This window comes from Ovis canadensis, chromosome 9, assembly GCF_042477335.2.
Source record: "Ovis canadensis isolate MfBH-ARS-UI-01 breed Bighorn chromosome 9, ARS-UI_OviCan_v2, whole genome shotgun sequence".
In the NCBI taxonomy this organism is placed as follows: Eukaryota; Metazoa; Chordata; class Mammalia; order Artiodactyla; family Bovidae; genus Ovis; species Ovis canadensis.
In genome coordinates this window covers 24,857,009-24,875,902 of record NC_091253.1, presented here as the reverse complement: position 1 = coordinate 24,875,902, position 18,894 = coordinate 24,857,009, and the positions used below count along the sequence as shown (strand labels likewise).

General features: G+C 66.8%; 1 protein-coding gene across 2 annotated transcripts in view; it reads left to right on the top strand.

Moving 5' to 3' along the window:
• Positions 1 to 18,560, top strand: part of ADGRB1 (adhesion G protein-coupled receptor B1) — a 77,167-nt gene extending 58,607 nt beyond the window's left edge. For both annotated transcript variants that reach the window (XM_069600845.1, XM_069600844.1), the window contains 9 exons: positions 1,559 to 1,625; positions 4,043 to 4,128; positions 8,634 to 8,805; positions 11,699 to 11,794; positions 13,284 to 13,323; positions 15,203 to 15,906; positions 16,866 to 16,901; positions 17,085 to 17,189; positions 17,765 to 18,560. In XM_069600845.1, the coding sequence (XP_069456946.1) occupies positions 1,559 to 1,625; positions 4,043 to 4,128; positions 8,634 to 8,805; positions 11,699 to 11,794; positions 13,284 to 13,323; positions 15,203 to 15,906; positions 16,866 to 16,901; positions 17,085 to 17,189; positions 17,765 to 17,962 (1,504 nt within the window). In that variant the 3' untranslated portion in view covers positions 17,963 to 18,560. The remainder of the gene's footprint in view (positions 1 to 1,558; positions 1,626 to 4,042; positions 4,129 to 8,633; positions 8,806 to 11,698; positions 11,795 to 13,283; positions 13,324 to 15,202; positions 15,907 to 16,865; positions 16,902 to 17,084; positions 17,190 to 17,764) is intronic.
• Positions 18,561 to 18,894: the final 334 nt, after the last annotated feature.

The following is an 18,894-nucleotide window of genomic DNA, read 5'->3' as shown; positions in this document are numbered from 1 at the left end:
TTGGGGCGGGGTGGGACATGGTGGAGGCCGCACGGCTCCCCAGACCCTCCCACCACCCTGGAAGGTGAGGGCTGGCTGGGCACCCGTCTCAGAGCTGAGAATGCTGAGGCCTGGCGAGAGCAGGGGCCCTGGGAGCTGGAGGCCCGGGGGTAGCCCTCTGCCCTCTGTCCGCTGGCTCCTCCTGGCGGTGGGCAGGAGGCTCGAGAGAAACAGGCCCCGGGCGATAGGAGCCCCTGTGTCCTCAGCTGCTTTGCCTCTCAGAGCTTCTGTTCCTGTCTGCATGACAAAGGGTCCAGGTCTTCAGGAGTCTGTATGACCCCTGCGGCTTCCCTGGTGGCTCAGATGATAAAGAATCTGCCTGCAATGCAGGAGACCTGGGTTCGATCCCTGGGTTGGGAAGATCTCCTGGAGAAGGGCATGGCAACCCATTCCAGTATTCTTGGAGAATCCCATGGACAGGGGAGCCTGGTTGGCTACAGTCCATGGTTTGCAAAGAGTCGGACACGACTGAGCGACTCAGCACAGCACACGGCCCCTGGGGGCGGGGGGGCGGGGGAGGAGCAGGGTGGAACGTGGCGGGGCTGTCTCATGGATGAAGTCACAGGCCTTGAAGGCTCAGCCGACCCAGGTCCAGGGGCCTTGAATGCCCAACCAGGATACCGTGTGGCTTCCTAGGGTGTGGGGCGAAGAACTGAGGCCTGGGAGGCCGTGGCTGTGGATGTGGGGAAGAAGAGGGCAGCAAGAGGCAGGAGGAGGGGCTGCACAGGCCCGGCTCCCTGGGGAGCCCAGGGGGCCGGGACGTGACCAGGCCCTGGGGCAGGCATCCCCTGCACTTGACTGAGCGGGGGGTGGGGGCTGTGAGTACCGGGAAGGACGCATGGACACTGACCCCAGAGCTGAGAGGAAGGAACACCAGTCTGCCCGGCTTGGGGACAGATCAGAGGTGGGATGTTGCAGTGGGGCTCTGAAGGATGAAGATGAGTGTTTGGCAGGTAACATGGAAGCTCAGGGCAGGTGAAACAGAACACGGGGAAGGAAGAGCAGCCCTCCCTGGGCTCAGGGCTCCTGGGGCCCCCTGGCTGGTGTCCAGGAGACTCGGGGAAGTAGGTGCGGTGGCGAGGAGGGCTCAGGTCCTCCCGTGAGCAGGAGGCCTGATGCTGAGGCCTTGGGGCCTGCCTGGGTTGAGTGGGCAGGCGGAACTCCAGGCCAGGGGCCCAGCCTAACATTCCAGCATGATGCCAAGAGAAAGGGCTGGCACGTGAGGTTGGGGAGGGTCTGCAGGGCGAGGTGGGGAGCTCAGGCCTGGGGGAGAGTCCGGGGAAGGGGGGGGCAGGGGGCGGCACCCTCTGCTCTGGACCAATTCCACCCGTGAACTTCACCTGTCCGCCGCCTGGGGGCTCCCTCGAGTTGCGAAGCCAAAGAATTGATCACGCGCAGCATCACCGCTTGCTCCTGCCTCTTCTGGGCTTTGCACCTGCCCACCTGGAAGCTGGTGGTGCCCAGCCTGTGCCTGGGTGGGGTCATGTCTGGCCACTAACCAGCCTGCCTCCCTCCCCAGCTGCTGGCTCTCCCTGGAGGGGGGACTGCTCTACGCCTTCGTGGGACCGGCCGCGGCCGTCGTGCTGGTAGGGACCCCCGCCCCTCTGGCCCGGGCTGAGCCCCTCGCCTCCCCTCGGGCCGGGCCTCCAGTTGCGTCTGCTTCCCATCAGGGTCGCCCCAGTCAGCAGGGGCCGTGGGACCCACAGAGCAGCAGGGGTGCAGAGGCTGGGCCAGCGGCCTCCTGTGTCTCTGGGTGCAGCTTGCCTGGTGGCTGTGCAGTGGCCGTGTACCTTCGGGAGGCCTGTGCGGGTTTGAGTGAGTGACCATGAGAGGACGGTGAGCAGACGGATGGCCAGGCCAGCAGAGATGCGACCAACCAGGGTTTTTTTTCCTCGACCGGTCATTCTCTAGAGGAAGGAAACCCCTTCCCTTGCCCCCACGCCCCCCAGCACTTTCTGCAGTTCTCCTCCCATTTGGTGAGGATGGCAGTGCCTCGGGCACACAGGGGTACCGTTCCTAGGTCACCGGTCAGCAGGGAGAGGCTGGAGATCTGAGTCCGTCTCGCCCTCCTCTCCCGCCTGCCCCCAGGAAAGAGCATCGCTCTGCAGGGTCCTGCTCGCCGGGCTGGGCCTCACTGCCTCGTTATCAGACCTGAGCCAGGCTGGGGGAGCAGACTGGACTTGGAGAGGAAAGTGAGGCCCAGGGCACCCAGGGGAGGCTGAGCCTGCAAGGGACGGGAGATGGGGGAGCCAGCAGGCAGATGGAGTTGGTAGGCAGGATCCGTGGGCGGCCCCCAGGCCCCTGCCCCCAGCCCCAGCCAGCCTGCTCCTTTAGTCTGGAAGACCGGTAGGGAGGGAGGCTGCGTGCTCTGCATTTCAATGCCACTAGTCAGTGGGCTGGGCCTCCTGAGGGCCCGGGGAGAGGGGGTGTCAGAGGCAGGAGTCCCCCGCGTCCCTTCCCATAGTGCAAGGAGGGCAGGCGTGGTCCTGGTGTGCCCTGCTGTGGACTGCTGCCTGGGGCCCCTCCTGTAACACGGGCAGGTGGTTTGGTTGCTCACACGTGTCCGGCTCTTTGTAACCCCGTATGGACTGCAGCACGCCAGCCTTCCCTGTCCTTCACCATCTCCCGGAGTGTGCTCAAACTTATGTCCATTGATTGGTGATGCCACCCAACCATTTCATCTTTGGTTGTCCCCTTTTTCTCCTGCCTTCAGTCTTTCCCAGCCTGAGGGTCTTTTTCACATGTAACACAGGCACAGGCAGATAAAGGAGGACACAGAGCCGCTGCAGGCAGGGTGGCGGCCACTGGTGTCCTGCCCCCTATCCCGCCCCAAGCCACAGCAGAAAACGAGGTCACCCAGGAAAGCCGCTCTCAGCCAGAGGACGGGAGGCAGGGACAGGCCTGCTGCTGTGTGTGCGGCCATGAGCGCTTGGAGCTGAGGGGGTCCCAGGGAGTCAGCCTTCCCAGACCTCTGGGCCTAGGGTCATGGGTCCAGGGACCCCCGGAGTCCCAGGGTCTCTGAGACACAGGAGCCTGGCGAGGGGTCACGCAGCCTCTGCAGAGTGGAAGTCTGAGGGGAGGGCATTTCAGGGAGAGCGGAGACCAGGGCCCGGTGGCCGATGGGAACACTGGGGACAGCCTGTCTCTGTCGTGGGCGGCAGTGTGAGCAGTAGCCCGAGACTCGCCTCGGCTCCAGAAGCACTTCCCGGAGCAGGCGCCCAGTGGTAGCAGGTTCAGGGAAGACTTGTGGGGTGGTGGTCCTGAGTTAAGGTTTCTGAAGGACTGCCCGGTGTGGAGAGCAATGTGGCCCCAGGCAGAGCCAGGATGGGGTATCCAGAGACGGCGTCAGGTCGGGCTCGAGCTGGGCGAGATCGTTCGTGGGACACACACGAGTTGCCAGGACGCTAAGGATGGGGGCAGAGGGTGAGCCTGGGCGTGGCAGCAGCTGGACTGGTGGTCACCTGCAGGCCCTTCTGCGGTCTGTGCGGGACAGGTGCCCCGTGGGGCCTTACAGCCAGCCTGCTCACGTACTTGACCACTCTGGGCAGGGGCCGATTCGCTCCAACCCCAGCCTGACCTCTGGACTCCATCCCAGATGGAATCCTGGCTTCACAAACTGTTGTTGATCCCAGGACGGGTGGCAGTGGGCCTGGGGACCTGTCACAGGTTTGGGGGTCTAGCGGGACCACGTGGTGTGGAGAACCCCCTCTAGGGACCGGGGCTCCAGGCTGTCCCCAGCATCCCCATCGGCCACCGGGCCCTGGTCTCCGCTCTCCCTGAAATGCCCTCCCCTCAGGATGACAGGGCAAAGGGACCAGAGTTTGGGTGGAGCTGGCAGCGCCCCCCTCCCCTTTGCATCCTCCCTGGAGGCTCTGCTTCCTCCCTAGAGCTCCTCTCCTCACCCGCGGGAGGCTGTGCGAAGCCCCGTGCTGCCCGGGCTTGGGGGGCCAGCCCCAGTGCCCCTGCAGGCACACCCCCAAATCCACTTTCTCCCGCCCTGCAGGTGAACATGGTCATTGGGATCCTGGTGTTCAACAAGCTTGTGTCCAAGGACGGCATCACGGACAAGAAGCTGAAGGAGCGGGCAGGGTAGGACCGGGCAGCCGCACCGCGACCCCCTTGAGTCAGGATGACCCAGAGCCCCCGCCCCCACCAAGCAGGTCGGGAAATGGAGGCACGGAGTCCCTGACAGAGCAGGGGCTTCACAGGTTTTCAGAGGCCGTGAAACCGACTGCTTCTCAAGACCCCAGGCCCACAGGGTGGAGGGCCGTGCGCCCACCCTCTCCTCGCCCCTCTGTGGTCAGCTGGCCCTGAACTGGCGCAGCGCCCCATGTTTGCAATGCCTTCAGCACGGGGAGGGTGCGGGGCCAGGCGGGATGCTCTTTCTGCCTGGGCAGCCAGCCCCAAGAGGGCGGCGCCTGGACAGGTCCATGGCGCTTGGGTGGGCGGTGCCCAGGGGCTGCAGTGCCCAATCTGAACAGAGGCACATGAGGGTGGGGCGATGCTCCTCCAGCTGTGGGGGCCGGGAGCCCCCTGGGATCACGGACGGGGCCTGTCCCACCCCAAAGCCAAGCCCTCTTCGCCTCACCTCTGCCCTGGCTGGTGTCTGTGCGGGGGTCCACGCCCCTCCCCACCCCCCTCTGTGCCAGTCCTGCCTGGTCTCCATCTCTCTGTCTCTCTCCCTCGCCTCGTCCTGCTCTTGGGTTCCCCGTGAACAGAGCTTCAGGAGCCCCTCCCATGGGCCCCTGGGGGGCTCTGTTCCTGTTAGAAGCCTGCCCTGGGGAAGGCGTGTGACCCTGGATGGCCCGCGGGGTCTGGGAGCTGGCCGGCCTGGCTGTGGGCCTGGGCCCTGCACTGCCTCGGCCTCTGCTCTGAGTCTGCGAAGCGGGGGCTGGCAGGCTTGTCCCAGAGCACAGCGTCAGCCACACGTGCTCCGGGAACGGCGGGTCGCACTGCTCGGGACATAGCACGGGCTCAGGGCGGCAGCAAGGCTGGGCCCGTCTGCCCCGTGGCGCTGTCCTCTTGGTCTCCTGCAGTGACTCGTGAGGCACGGTCTGCAGTCCTGCTCCCGTCTCACAGCAGTGCAGACTGAAGCTGAGGTTGGGGTGGGGGCAGGGGGCAGGGGGCGGGGGGAGCAGGGCTGGAGTCAGGTCAGGCCGCCTGCCTCGTTCGGCCTTCCTCAGGTGCAGCAGTGCCAGGGCTCGAAAGCCCAGCTGGACTCGCCTGTGGGCCTGACCCCAGCACCCCGCATGCTTAGTGCTAGCCGGGGGCGGGGGGAGGGTGCTGCCCAGGTAGCTCATAGATGCCCTCCGGGACCATCGAGCGAATGAATCCCTCCCTCTCTGGCTGGGGCAGCGCCTGGTCCTGCCAGATGTGGGGGAGACTGTGGCCTTGTCCAGGTGGCCCACTTCTTGCTGTGAATGTGAGCGGCTCGCATCACGCTGTGCTGAACGTGGTGTACACGGGCCCAGGCGGCCCTGCCCTGCGGTCAGCCGCACCCAGCCTCAGAGCCCGCGCTTGGCTCTCCCTGCCGCCTAGCAGGTCCAGGACCCCAGGTGGAAAGAGACCCGGGGACCCCTGACCCCCATCCTCACCCCTGCCCTGGAGCCTCGCTCCCCGCCGGACCCCATCCCCCTACCTGGGGAGGCTCGGGCTGGACGCCCTCTGGTTAGTTTTGGGGCTACACCCCTCCCGTTCCCCCTGCCTGTTTCCCCGAGAACAGTTTTGCTCTCGTTTCAGTCTGTTAATTTCACCTGCAGTCAGCTGCCCCAAGCCCCCCTCGGGCACCCCCCAAAATGTGCCAAGTGTGCAGCCCTCTCTGAGGCCAACGCCACCTACGAAGCTGCCAGTCACACCATGTTAGTGCCGCCCCTCGCCCGCCTGCGGGCTCTGCGCCCCGCGGTCACATCTCGTTCGTGTTAACGCTTTCTCTGTCCTTCATGCCGTCTCTGCTGTCCCCTCTGGGCCTCGGCATCCCCCCCTCCCCGGTCTCCTCACGCTGTGGTCCCGCAGTCCCCGCCCAGCCCGTCTTCTCCCTTCCATCCTCCGTGGCCTCAGGGAACCAGCCGGGCCCGAGGGCAGGGAGTCAGGCTGGGCCTCTGGCTGCGAGGGGTCACTGTGCTCCGTGTGAGTGTGGCGGAACGTGGCTGTGTTGGTCGAGAGTCGCAGTATCAGTTTGAGAGGCCGCCACACCTGTGGAGACTGGGTGTGTTGGGGCAGCTGGACTGTTCGCTGACCCCGGCTGCCTCCAGGGGCTGCGAGCAGAGCAAGGAAAGTGTAGCCTGGTGGATCAGATGACCCAGGAGCATCTGGTCGTCTGGTCCCCAGAGACAGAGGTCCCCGGGACCCTCCTGGGGGAGAGCCCGCTTGGCCTCCGGACACTTGGGGTGGAGACTCTGTGTCCTCTGGAGGGGACGGGCTGCTCCTCCGTGCTGGGGTCCACAGCCCGGACACCTGGGGCTCAGCTAAGCCCCTCCGTTGTTCCGCAGGCAGGCAGGCCCATGGGGTGGGGGACAGCCTCAGCTGTGACTCGGGCTGTGCTGAGAGGCTGTCCCCAGACCCCTGGGGGACGTACTGGGCAGGTCGCATGGGAGGTCAGTGGCAGTGGGCCTGCCCAGCCCCATTCATGCCCAGACCCCTCCCCTGGGGCATCTGACTTTCCCACGGGGGTGGCTACGCACCTGCCCCTCCTCCTGCCCAGCGGTCACGCCTGGACCTGCACGCCCCCGCCCCCGCCCCCAGCTGCAGGGCAGAAACGCTTCAGAAGCTGTAGAGGATGAACCGCAGGCATCGGAGTGATTTACGGGTCCCCAGGCCCCGGCCGTCTGCCAGCCGGCTGTCAGCGCCAGGCCTCGGGCCCGGGGGACAGTGACTCACGGCAGGATGAAGCGTTTCGGTGGGGTAGGCCCGAGCCCTCTTGCTCAGACCATGAGGGGTGGCTGGGCCCGGGGTCCAGCTCAAGAGGGCCTGCTGTGGGAGAGAGGAGGCAGACTGCGGGGCTCTGCCCACCCCGGGGAGAGACAGGCCCAGGCCGGGACAGGGCCCCGTCGTGGGCTCTGAGGCGCCAGGCCAAGGTGTGGGCACGCAGGCAGGTGCGTTGAGGGTACACAGCCTGCGGTGCAGGTCCCCGGCCCGGGGGATTCCGCCTGGCCCCCTTGTTCTCAGCGCCAGTAGTCTTGAGAGGCCCGTGAGGTGACGAGAGAGGCCAGGTCTAGCTCTGGAGGCCCGCCGTGCCCAGGGAATGTGCCCCAGGGTGGGGGCTGTCCCTGGGGTGGCCTTAGGGGCTCCCCTGGGAGGAGACACAGGGCTGACCCTGAAGTGGGGACCCAGGCCCTGGAGACGGCCAGGCAGGGTGGGGGGAGGACGCGGAGGCCCGGGAAGGCAGGTGTGGCTGGCTTGCCCTGTCCAGGTCAATGAGGGCAGTTTTCCCGTGGGGCTGGGCCCCTCACGGTGATCCGTTGCAGGGGTGGCGCAGCCTTGGGGGCGGATCTCTCCATGCCGACTGGAGGCCCCGCCGGCTTGGGGCTCGGGGACCTAAGGGGACCCCAGCCATTCTCCCACCAGCTCCCCCCGGTTGCTGCCCGCGGTCCTGCCCCACCTGCTCCTGGGGAAAGAGTCCCGCCAGAGCCCCTGCGGGCAGCCACGGGCCCAGGGGCAGAGCCCACCCTGGCTGTAGTCCTCGGGCCCGGCCGGCCTGAGAGTGGCCGTAGCGGCAGGGACAGGGCCTCAGGCAGGTTTCCTCACACTGCCCCCCGGGACCATGCTGGCGTGCTTTCTGTCCCCACACAGCCTGTTGACTCACAGTGTCCCCACTGTGGGGACAAGGAGACAGCCCAGAGTAACCTCCCGTGTAGCTCATGGTGGTGCAGAGGGTGATGCCTGCCTCTGAGGTGTTCCTGGAGGACTTCCTGGAGGAACGGGCGAAGGCTTCGGAGCAGGGCAGCTGCTTCCCTGGGGAGGGCAGAGTAGGGCCCACCAAGAGGGGGACGCGCCTGTCGTTTCTGTCCCTGTCTGTCCCGTCCCTTCCCCATACGGCCCTGTTTGTCTGTCGTCTGTCTCCTTTCCTCGCAGGTCCGCTCCTTCCCCTCCCTGAGGGGTCCTCTGGTCCCCTACCCCCGACCCCGCTGACCCCAACCCTGTCTCTCTGTGTGCTCAGAGGCCTGGCCAGACGCCTTCCCCTGTGGCCCTCCGGCAGTCCTGGCCCTGGGCCTCTGGCTTGGGCTGGACCAGACCCCTCCTCCCCCAGCTCACCCCTCCCTGCAGCGTGCATGTCTCCCTCCTGGGGCCTCCGGGATGCTCAAGCACCTGCATCTTCCAGAGACCCGTCCCCCCAGCCCTCACTGCTGCCCAGCCGCCTGGGACCCCCGTCCCGAGTCCCCAGCTGCCCTTCGAGCTCCCAGCTGGGGCTGTTGCTGGCAAAGTCAGCTCCCCAGGAGAGGAGGCAGCTGGGCTGGGTGGGGGCGGGTTTCTCCGGTTGGGGGAGAGGGCGTGGCGGGACCTGCCTGGGAAGGGAGGTGGGCCTGAGCCCTGGAAGGGAGGTGGCCCGGCCTGCCCCCGGGGCTCCAGGGCGGCCGTGACGCCCACCGCGTCCGCAGGGCCTCGCTGTGGAGCTCCTGCGTGGTGCTGCCGCTGCTGGCGCTGACCTGGATGTCCGCTGTGCTCGCCGTCACCGACCGCAGGTCCGCCCTCTTCCAGATCCTCTTCGCTGTCTTCGACTCGCTGGAGGGCTTCGTCATCGTGATGGTGCACTGTATCCTGCGGAGGGAGGTGGGCCGGCAGGCGGGCGGGCAGGGGGCGCCCTTCCTCCCCAGGCCTTGCAGTGGGCCAGGGGCCCGCACTGCCCTCCAGCCTGGGGATGAGCAGTCAGCCTGGCACTGGGCACTGGGAAACCACCTCCCCGTGGCCAGAAGGTTCTGGAAGGAGGCAGGAAGTGGGGGAGGGGCAGCTTCCTGGGCCCTGACCCTTCCGGGAGGCTGGACTTGGGCCCAGCACGCAGCCAGGGCTCAGTCGACACACAGCTTCTCATAGAGGGCGCTCCGGTGCCCTGTGCAGGCTCCGGCCGAAGCGGGGCTCGTACTTTGGGGCTGGTGGGGGCCCAGAGGCGGGAATGGCTCCCGGGGCAGCTGGGACTCCCGGCGTGGCATTTTCTGGGCTTCTCCGGAAGGTATAGGAGAAGGCTTTGACCGAACCCTGGCCCAACCGTCTCCTGGCTGGTAGCAACGACGGAGGGGACGTGTCCCTATCCTGGGGGGCGGGAGTGTGACACACCAGCATCAGACGTGGCTGCACTAGAGCCCACCCCAGGGTCTTGTGGAGGGCATTGAGCGCGCTGGGCAGCCCAGGAGGCCAGGCCGGAGTGTCCCTCGGTGCTGGGATGTCCTGAGACCCTGAGGGGTGATCTGTCTTCTGCCTGCCTGGCTGGCGCGGCCCACCCAGCCTCCCTGCCTAGGAGCTTCCCCTCTGGGCGTGGACGCCAGGGCTCTGCACAGCTGAAGATGGGGCCGCCCTGGCGGGGACAGCCAAGCCCACCCCCTGCCCTGCTCACACCTGGGGAAGACGGGAATGCCCCTCTCCAGGGGCTCCTGCTCCAGGAAAGACAGCAGGGCGAAGCCCTGACATTTCTGCCAAGGAAGTGGTGCCCCCACCACCTGCAGACGTCCAGTCGGTCCCGTGTGTCTGCTCTCTAGTCCTGAGGGCCCAGGGAGAGCCTCCCCCGAGACAGGCGGGGCCCGCCCATGCTGGAGCCAGAGACGGCCCAGGCGGAGGTGACCCTGCGGACCTACAGTGACGCCCTGCAGAGAGAACTTCGCTCCCCCAGCCCAGCACCCGCTTGGGCCTGGCCCCCTGCACATACGCGTTAAGGAGCCTCGGGATGGCCCCCAGAGTAGCTCGTGCCCACTCACCTTGGACGGACTGAAGCTGCGGTGGCCTGGGCTCGTGGCCCTCAGCTGCCTCACCGTCTGCAAAACAAGATGGGCAGCAACGACAGAGTGGCGTCCTAAGTCAGGAAGAGAGCCTGTGGGTGGCAGAGATGTTGAATAGAGATGGAAGCGCTCGGAAGATGGAGGAGCCGAGGCTGTGTCCCGAGGGGTGGGGGCGGAAGTCAGAGGTGGATTCAGGTGACGGGTGTCCTGTGGAGGGCAGGCCGCGCCGAGGGTGGGCTCATGGGGGCTGGCATGGATTCGGCTGTCTGGAGCTCCGGGCCGCCCCTAGGGACATTAGACGGTGGGCTCGGAAGCCCCTACGTGCGCCTGCAGGGCTGGGCCGGAGGACCCATGGGCCGGCCTCCCCCACCCTCAGTGAGCTCCAGGGACCCATGGGAGGGGCCCGGCCACCTGAGCCCGCTCAGCTGTGCTGGGGAGGACGGGCAAGGAGGGGCACTCAGACGCCGGCCCCGTGGGCACAGGATGTCCTGACGGGCACAAGCAGGGTCCCGGCCAGCGCCCGTGGAGTCGGTCGCGGCGCGAGGACACGAGACATGGGGAGCCCCCGGCCGTCCGTGCCAGGGGACAGCGTGTCCTCCGCACCCTCAAGTCCGCCGCCTCTGGGGCCAGGCCTGCCCCACTGGGCATGCAGCAGGGCCGAGCGGATGTTTGTTGGCCGGTCAGTGAGCATGAGAATGGGAGTGTGCTCCGAATGTCTACGGCCCTGGGGCCAGCAAGCCCCTGACCGGCCGGGTGGCCACGCGCATTGGGCTCTCCCAGCCCTCACAGCAGCACAGGCTCGGTGGCCGGGGTCACTGGGCACAGGTTCTTGGGTGTGTGCTGGGTCGGTGTCTGGAAGTCCTCCTCCCAGCTCTCCCCACCGTAACTCAGGACTCCTCCTCCAGGCAGCCTTCCATCCATAGCCCACCCCACTCTCCGTGCTTTAGCTTCCTGCACCTTCATTTATTCCCTGTGCCCCCGCTTGTGGCCTCTGAAGTGTCATTGCCCTGAGGACGGGCGCTCTGCTCACTGCTGTCCCCGCGCCTGGTGCTGTCTGCAGCAGGCGGAGGTGGCGGCCGCGGCTCCCACTCACACAGACCAGCAGCGTCCGTGGCTAACTGGGTCTCCTCCTCCTCTGGCTGCTCCCTGCTCCCCAGCTCCCTGCCACCTGCTCCCCGGCCCCTCGCTCGCAGCCACCCTCTCTCTCCTCTCTGAAGAGCCCGAGGCCGTAATGGCTCACCCCTTCCACGGAGCGCTCTGTTCTTGGTGATGAGGGAATGAGGGCCTGACCCCAGCTATCCCCAGACGTTCAGGGATGTGCCGGCCACAGTGAATCAGGACGCATCTGGACACCAGCTGACTCAGGCCGGCAGTGGTGGGCTCTTACCCACAGATTCCGGCCAGGAGAGCTTGCGGCGTGTTCTCAGGGGCCCAGAGCGCCGTGTTTTTTGAGTTTTCACCCCAAGACGGGCATAGAGGAGATCTCAGAGGTCAGAGCAGAGGCCAGGCCCTGGCCGGCTGCTGTTGAAGCTGCTCCACACTCTGTGCCCCACTCTGGCACACAGACAAGCGGGTGCCCATGTGAGCGCCCCCACCAACTCCCGCTGTGGCACGTGTGTCCGTGTGGCCCGCGATAGGCCCACCCCTCACCAAGATCCTGCCTGCTAGACTCGAACCCGCCTTCCCGGCGCTGGGGGCGTAGCTGGCCGTTGACTGCCTCTGCTCTCCATCCGCAGGTCCAGGACGCTGTGAAGTGCCGCGTGGTGGACCGCCAGGAGGAGGGCAACGGGGACTCGGGGGGCTCCTTCCAGAACGGCCACGCCCAGCTCATGGTAGGGTTCGGGGCCGGAACACAGACAGCCCCTGCTCGGCCCCAGCAGCCCGATAGGAGGACCTCCGAGCCCAGTTTGAGGCTGGGGTCTCGCCGAGGTGAAACCCGCAGTCCGGGGGCATGGCCAGGGTCAAGGGATGAGGGAGCTGGGCGGGGCCGGTGTCTGCCCCGGGCTCATCCTCTGGTGCCAGCCACGCCCTCTGTCGGCACACCTTCCGCGCCCCTGCCGCCCGCCCTGCCGTGAGCTTGTGCTCACACGTCCCCTGAGGGCCTGACTCCTTGCTCTCTCGTGTCACACGCACGGTGCGGTCTCAGGCACCGCACACCCCTGCCTACCCCTGCTGCCCACTTTGCAGCCGTCACCTCTTCCAGGGAGCCTTCCCTGAGCCCCACCAAGCCGCCTGTTCAGACCCTGGTAACGTCCTGGGTGAATTCTCCACGTTGTCATTTGGTGCCTGCTGCCCGCTGGGTGCCCCCAGCAGGTGGGAAGTGCTCGTTCAGTCTTCGGGGTGCCGGCCGCCTCACAGGCAGGGCCTTGGCAGAAGCTAGCGGCCGGGCTCAGGGAGGCGTTTTCAAGGGTGAGGCAGGAGCCCAAGGTGGGCTGAAGCCAGGTCCCGGATCCCCTGACACTTCTCCTGGCCTCTGACCTCTGGGCAAAGACCCTGATCTTTCTGACAACTTGGCCTCCGCATTTGCCAGGAAGGAGCTTCCAGTCTTAACTAAGGGCCCTGCTATCCCCTGGGGCCCCAAGGCCTGGAAGAATGCCACTGCCCTGCCTGGGTGGCCCGAGCCGGGTTCCCCAACTGGGGAGCTCCCTGGGGGCGGGGCGGGGACCACCCACCTCTGCCTCTCCCACCTCCTAGCCTGGGGTGGAGGGGTGCGGCATGCGGGGCAAGTGCTGCTGCAGGAGCAGCGAGTCCCACCCTGGCGTGAATGACTGTGCCCTGACCCCACCGTGCCTGTTCCGGGCCGGCTGGTCTCCACTTCCTTGTCCAGACGGCTGTGGTGGGGGCCATAGGGGTGATGGGGGTAGGCCCCTTCCTGACACACGAGTGGGTGGGCAGCAGGGGTTCTGCTATGGGACCCTCCGTGTGTCCCATCCCTCTGGACAGACCGGAGGCCCAGGGCGTGATCGAGCTGTTCCTAATCACAGACGCCCAGAAAGGGAGAGTGCTCACATGTGCGGGGGGTTCGCACACAGGCGCGCGGGCGCACAGCTGCACACACGTGGGCACGCAGGCTCGCTCTGTGTCAGCGCATCAGCCACGGGCACCCTGGAGCCTGTGGACACCCTTGGCCCTCTGGAGCTTGCACACACGTGCACACGCACAGCATCACACACGCCACTCTGAGGTGTGGCTGCAACTCCGGGGCGGCCCTCCTTCCTGGCCTGCGGGCAGCGTGGCACCGGGGCAGCAGCCCAGCCCAGCCCTGCCGTGCCCTGCCGTGCCCACCCTCAGGCCCTCACTCTGCCCATCTCTGTCTTGTAGACCGACTTTGAGAAGGACGTGGATCTGGCCTGTAGATCAGGTGAGCGCCTGACAGGTGAGAGCGACAGGTGGGCCTGGCCTGGGCCCACTGTTTCTTCTTTTCTCCGTGCGTGTGTCTGCTGTCTGTCCTCATCTCACAACCACCAACCATCTCCAGGCCCTCATCCCCTGGCCACTCCCCCGAGGCTGCCCGCAGGGTCCCGGGAGCAGAAGCGGCAGGCTCAGAGAGCCGTCGTGAGGCTCAGGCCCGGCAGGGGAGGGGCGTCCGCGCTCGGGGAGCCCTCAGCACTGGAGAGCACCTTCTGGGGCTCCCCCGACCCCAGCCTGGCCCGCTCCTCGCCCTCAGCGTGCCCCCATCCTCAGCCCTCTGTCCCTCCTGTGGGGCAATGTGGCCGAGCCAGCTCTGTGAGGCGCAGAGTGGCTCACGCTCCTGCCCCCTCACAGGCCTCCCTTCTGTGTTGCTTTCATTCCTTCACTGTTAGCCTATCCACAGAGGCGAGGCTGGCTGAGCTTCCAGGTTAGTGGGACGTCACTGGGAGCAGTGAGCCTTAGGCAGGTGATGAGCTTCCAGGAAGCAAGTGCGAAAACAGAATCGTTTGCCGAATGAAAGGAAGCTGTCCAGGTGTTGTGGTATTGTGAGCCAGGTGTCAGGGCCTCACGGGACCAGCTGGTTCTGTCCTCTCTGACCCGTCAGACGTCTGGGAGCATCTTTTCTAGAGATGGCCTTGGGGAGGGGCGGGGCCAGGCCTGGGTGGGCGGGGCAAGGTGCTGCCAGAAGGACACCAGGACGGCTTCCTGGAGGAGGTGACCTCTGGCTTGGTTCCTGCTCCATTTTCGTCTCATGTGCCAACCTCCCTGAAAGGTGACTCCAAGAGTTGAGAGCATTTGGGGTCTTGGGTCTGTGAGCATCCAGTTTGTTTGTCATTGGTAATCTGGCCCAGCCTGGCCTGTTTCCTCGAGAAGAGCCAGTGGCCAGGGGACAGGGGCCTGCCCAGGCCGGCACAGGGCAGATGGGGGCCCCAGCGAGTGCCCAGGAGGCCTGCAGGGAATCTGCGCGGGGGAGGCCCACGGGGCTAGACCCAGGCTCCAGGGGGACAGCCAGAGGGTAGGGACACGCACGGGAGAAGCAGGGGGCCTTTCCCGACCGTGAACCTGAGACAAGTGGCAGGGAGCAGGTTTGGCAGGGAAGTTGGTAGGTTGGTTGGGCCACGAGGGCCAGGGGCAGAGCAGAACTGCAGACTGGGTGTTGGTGTTGGCGCTTAGGGGGTGGAGAACAGAAGGGGCCTGGGACCCTGGCTGCTGGGGAGGACAAAGAGGAGGACCAAGGTGGGCCAGTGCCCACTGGTCTTGGCGGCTTAGAGGAGGAGGAAGCAGGAAGCAGCTGACAAGCCAGGGTGTGACATAGGCGTCTGTCCACCACCAGTGCCGGTGTCGGGGGCAGGGGGTGGGGCGCTACCTTCAGAGCAGGTTTCCCTAGGACTGGGCCTCAGTGGGCTGTGGGCAGCGCTGCCGTCGCTTTGCATTTTCCGTGGGCTGGTGGAGGCCGAGCTGACCGGCAGGGACGAGGCAGGTGGTGGGGACGCTGTGGCCCGGATCGGGTGGAGGTCAAGGCAGCCTGGTCCTGCAGCTGCACAGCAGAGAGGCCAGTGTGCGGTCCCACCCGCAGGGGGGCTGTGTGCCACACCGCCAGGCAGCACAGGCTGCCCCCACGCGCCCGCCAGCTGCTGTGGGTGGTGGTCTTCTGTGCTCTGCGGGGAGGTGTCCCTGCGTCCCAGCCTCCACCGAAGGCACACGGGCGCGTGAGCTGCTGCAGCACCAAACACAAGGCCGGCAAGTGCCCAGATCAGTCAGCAGCTGAGACCTGGGGGGCCTGGTGCCACCCTCCTCGGCCACCCTGACCCCCTTGTCTGTCCCCACAGTGCTAAACAAGGACATCGCAGCTTGCCGCACAGCCACCATCACGGGCACGCTCAAACGGCCATCGCTGCCAGAGGAGGAGAAGCTGAAGCTGGCCCACGCCAAGGCGCCCTCCAACTTCAACAGCCTGCCGGCCAATGTGTCCAAGCTGCACCTGCACGGCTCGCCCCGCTGCCCCGGCGGGCCCCTGCCCGACTTCCCCAACCACTCGCTGACCCTCAAGAAGGACAGGGTGCCCAAGTCGTCATTCGTCGGCGACAGGGACATCTTCAAGAAGCTGGACTCGGAGCTGAGCCGGGCCCAAGAGAAAGCCCTGGACACAAGCTACGTGATCCTGCCCACGGCCACGGCCACACTGCGGCCCAAGCCCCCGGAGGAGCCCAAGTACAGCATCCACATTGACCAGATGCCCCAGACCCGCCTCATCCACCTCAGCATGGCGCCTGACGCGGGCCTTCCGGCCCGCAGCCCGCCCTCCCGCCAGCCCCCCAGCAGTGGGCCCCCAGATCCACCCCCAACCCAGCCCCCACCACCCCCGCCCCCACCGCCCCCACCGCCCCAGCAGCCCCTGCCCCCACCGCCCCCCCTGGAGCCGGCACCCCCCAGCTTGGGGGAGCCCGGGGAGCCTGCTGCCCACCAGGGGCCCAGCACGGGGCCCGGGACGAAGACAGAGAATGTCTCCACACTGTCCGTGAGCTCCCTGGAGGTAAGGGGGTCCCGGGAGCTGCTCCCAGGACAAGGGGATCGTAGCGGGAAAGGCACAGGTGTGTCGGCCCTGTGGGTTTAGGCGACGGCTCAGCTGGGGGTGCGGGGCGTCCAGGTGGGGTGGCAGCCAGCCTCAGGGAGCCCAGGCCTGGAAAGCCAGGAGGCCAGCGTCTCCTCTGTGGGAATGGGCCCCATTGGCAGGATGGGAACCTGAGGCCTGGGCTGGGGCGAGCTTGCCTCCCCCTGGCCCGCCTGGCGTGTGTCAGGGCCCTGCCTGGGGAGGGCAGCATCTGCCTCCCTCCAGCCCTGCTCCCGGGACCTGCTGGGCCCACATGGCCCTGTCTGTGCCAAAGACACAACTAGTCAGGTGGTTGCCCTCGATGGTGGTCTCGCTGATTGCATAGGGCTCAGGAGCCCTCAGCCTGGACACAGTCCAGCCCCTTCGTGGTTGAGCAGCACGCCCCCCCTTAGGCCAGCCTGAGACCTGGAGGTGACCCCCAAGCCCTGCTCAGCCTGTAGGACAAAGGCTCAGGGTTGCGGGGGAGCCAGCCAGGCCCAGCACCCTCGGGGAGCCGCACCCTCTGCAGTCCGGGCTCCCACCTCCTGGTGCGTGCCTTGGATGATTCAGCCCCGGGGTTCCAGTTGTGTGGCCGGCCAGAAGTGCTACGACCCTGTGTCACAGTCTCCTTGTCCCTGGGAGCGTGTCCTGGGCTGCCTGAACTGGACATCCTTGCCCAGCCCTGGTTGCCAGGTGTCTCCAGGCAGAGTAGCCTCTAAGGGCCCGGGATACTGAGAGCCATAGCTTCAGTGCAGTTGGAGGTGTGTCCGCCGGGGCTCGGCTGGGAACAAGGGTGGGCCGGGGCAGGGTGTCCCTGGCCTCCCTCACCCTCTGGCAGGAGCTCGTGTTTAGGGGATCTGAGGGTATGCTCGCCAGTGTACACCAACCCCTTCTCCCCACAGCGGCGGAAATCACGGTATGCGGAACTGGACTTTGAGGTGGGTCCTGGTGTACCCTGTCCCACTCAACCGGCCCAGGCCTTACAGCAGGTGGGGAGGGGCTGGGGAGAAGGACTGCCCCCCTCCCCCCCATCGGGCGCCCAGTCCCCAGGAGCCTGCTCAGGCGGGGCCAGGGCAGCCCCTTTCCTGGCTCAGGGCTCGCTGCCTCCCTGCCCCCTGCAGAAAATCATGCACACACGGAAGCGGCACCAGGACATGTTCCAGGACCTGAACCGGAAGTTACAGCACACAGAGAAGGACAAGGATGTGCTGGGCCCAGACAGCAAGGTCTGGAGGACGGGGGCTGTGGGAGGGCTTTGGGGGACGGAGCCGAGAGTGGGGCAGGGGCGTGGGCCGGGCGTGGACGGGGCTATGAGCCCTTAGGTAAGCCCTTATCTCCTTCGTCTGGTCCTACTTCATTCATTCATTCAGCCTTTCCCCAGGATTGGCGTGGCCCAGCTCTTGCTAGACCCTGGAGGGACAGGGCGGGTGGATGGGTCTGTTCGGGGGCCGGCTGGAAGGGTAGACAGCATGCCGGGCTGACCCTATCCTGGGCGAGCCTGGACAAGGCTGCCCCCCAGTGCCAGGCAGCAGCCAAGAGGGGTCGTGAGTGGGCAGGGGCCTCCGACTGTCCTTCCTGGCAAGCCACTCCCACACCCTTTACTCAGTGGTGGGGGTCGCCGCCCTTGTGCGGTCGGGAAAGGCTCTGCTCCCGGGCTCCCCGCTCCGTGCTTGGGTCTCCCTGCCTCCCGCACCCTCCGGCCCGGCCCCTTCCTCATGGCTTGCCTCCTCTTCTCCACTCCCTGTCTGCTCTGCGTCCCTCCGACTGGGCCCCCACCCGTCCACTGCCCACCGGCCAGCAGCTAGAAAAGCAGCAGACGCCCAACAAGCGGCCCTGGGAGAGCCTCCGGAAAGCGCACGGGCCGCCCGCCTGGGTGAAGAAGGAGCTGGAGCCGCTCCCGCCGTCCCCGCTGGAGCTGCGGAGCGTGGAGTGGGAGAAGTCGGGCGCCACCATCCCGCTGGTGGGCCAGGACATCATCGACCTCCAGACCGAGGTCTGAGCGGGCGGGCGGCGGCCACGCACCGGGCCACGGACGAGGGACGCTGCTCTGCCCGCTCCTGCCGCAGGACGGGCACAGACACGCTCGTGGGCAGCGGGCGAGGCCCGCGCCCCGGCCTCAGGGCGCTCGGACGGCGGCCAGGCAGAGGCCCGCAGTGCTGGGACCAGAGCCAGACGGGACAGGAGACAGCGGCCCCCGTGGGCACAGGGCTCCAGAGGCCGAAGGTGCCTCAGACTCTGCCCTCCTCGGGCCCAGCCCTGGTGGACGGGCAGACAGCCGCGGACAACGGCCAGGCCAGGCGTGGCCAGCGTCCCCAGGGATGCCCGCCTGAGCTGCTGCAGCAGAGGACCAGCCTGCTTGGCCCGGCCGGCCTGGCACCGTTTTTTAGACACCCCCACCCCTCGGAAGCAGCCAGCCCCCCTCCCACAACCCCTTCCAGGGCCTGGGTGCCCCTCCCCAGGCCCAGGTGGAGAGCACAGCCCTCTCCCCTACGCCACCCAGGGCCAGGAGCAGAAGCCCACTCCGGGAAGAAACAGGGGTGGGGAATCTATTTTTTCTCTCCTTTTCTTTTCTTCAATAAAAAGAATTAAAAACCCAAGTTCTCTCTGCGTGTCTCTCCTCTGTGCAGCACACACACCGGGACCCTGGTGGGCTGGCAGTGGTCTTTGCCGACCTCGGTGGCCCTCCACCTGGGCGGGGAGGGCTGGGGAGGCCTGGGGGCTCGCACCCACCTGCTTCTCAGCCTGAGCTCTGAAACGCTGGCTGAGCGAGTGGACACTGCAGGTCCTACCTTTCTCCTGTGCTTCCAGCAGGGGGCAGCCTGAGCCTCCACAGGGAGCTGGCAGGACACATGAGGGGCTGCGGTTGTGCAGTGGCCGATCTACTCACCCTGGGCTGTGCACCCCACCCCAGCGAGCCTCAGGGCCTCTACC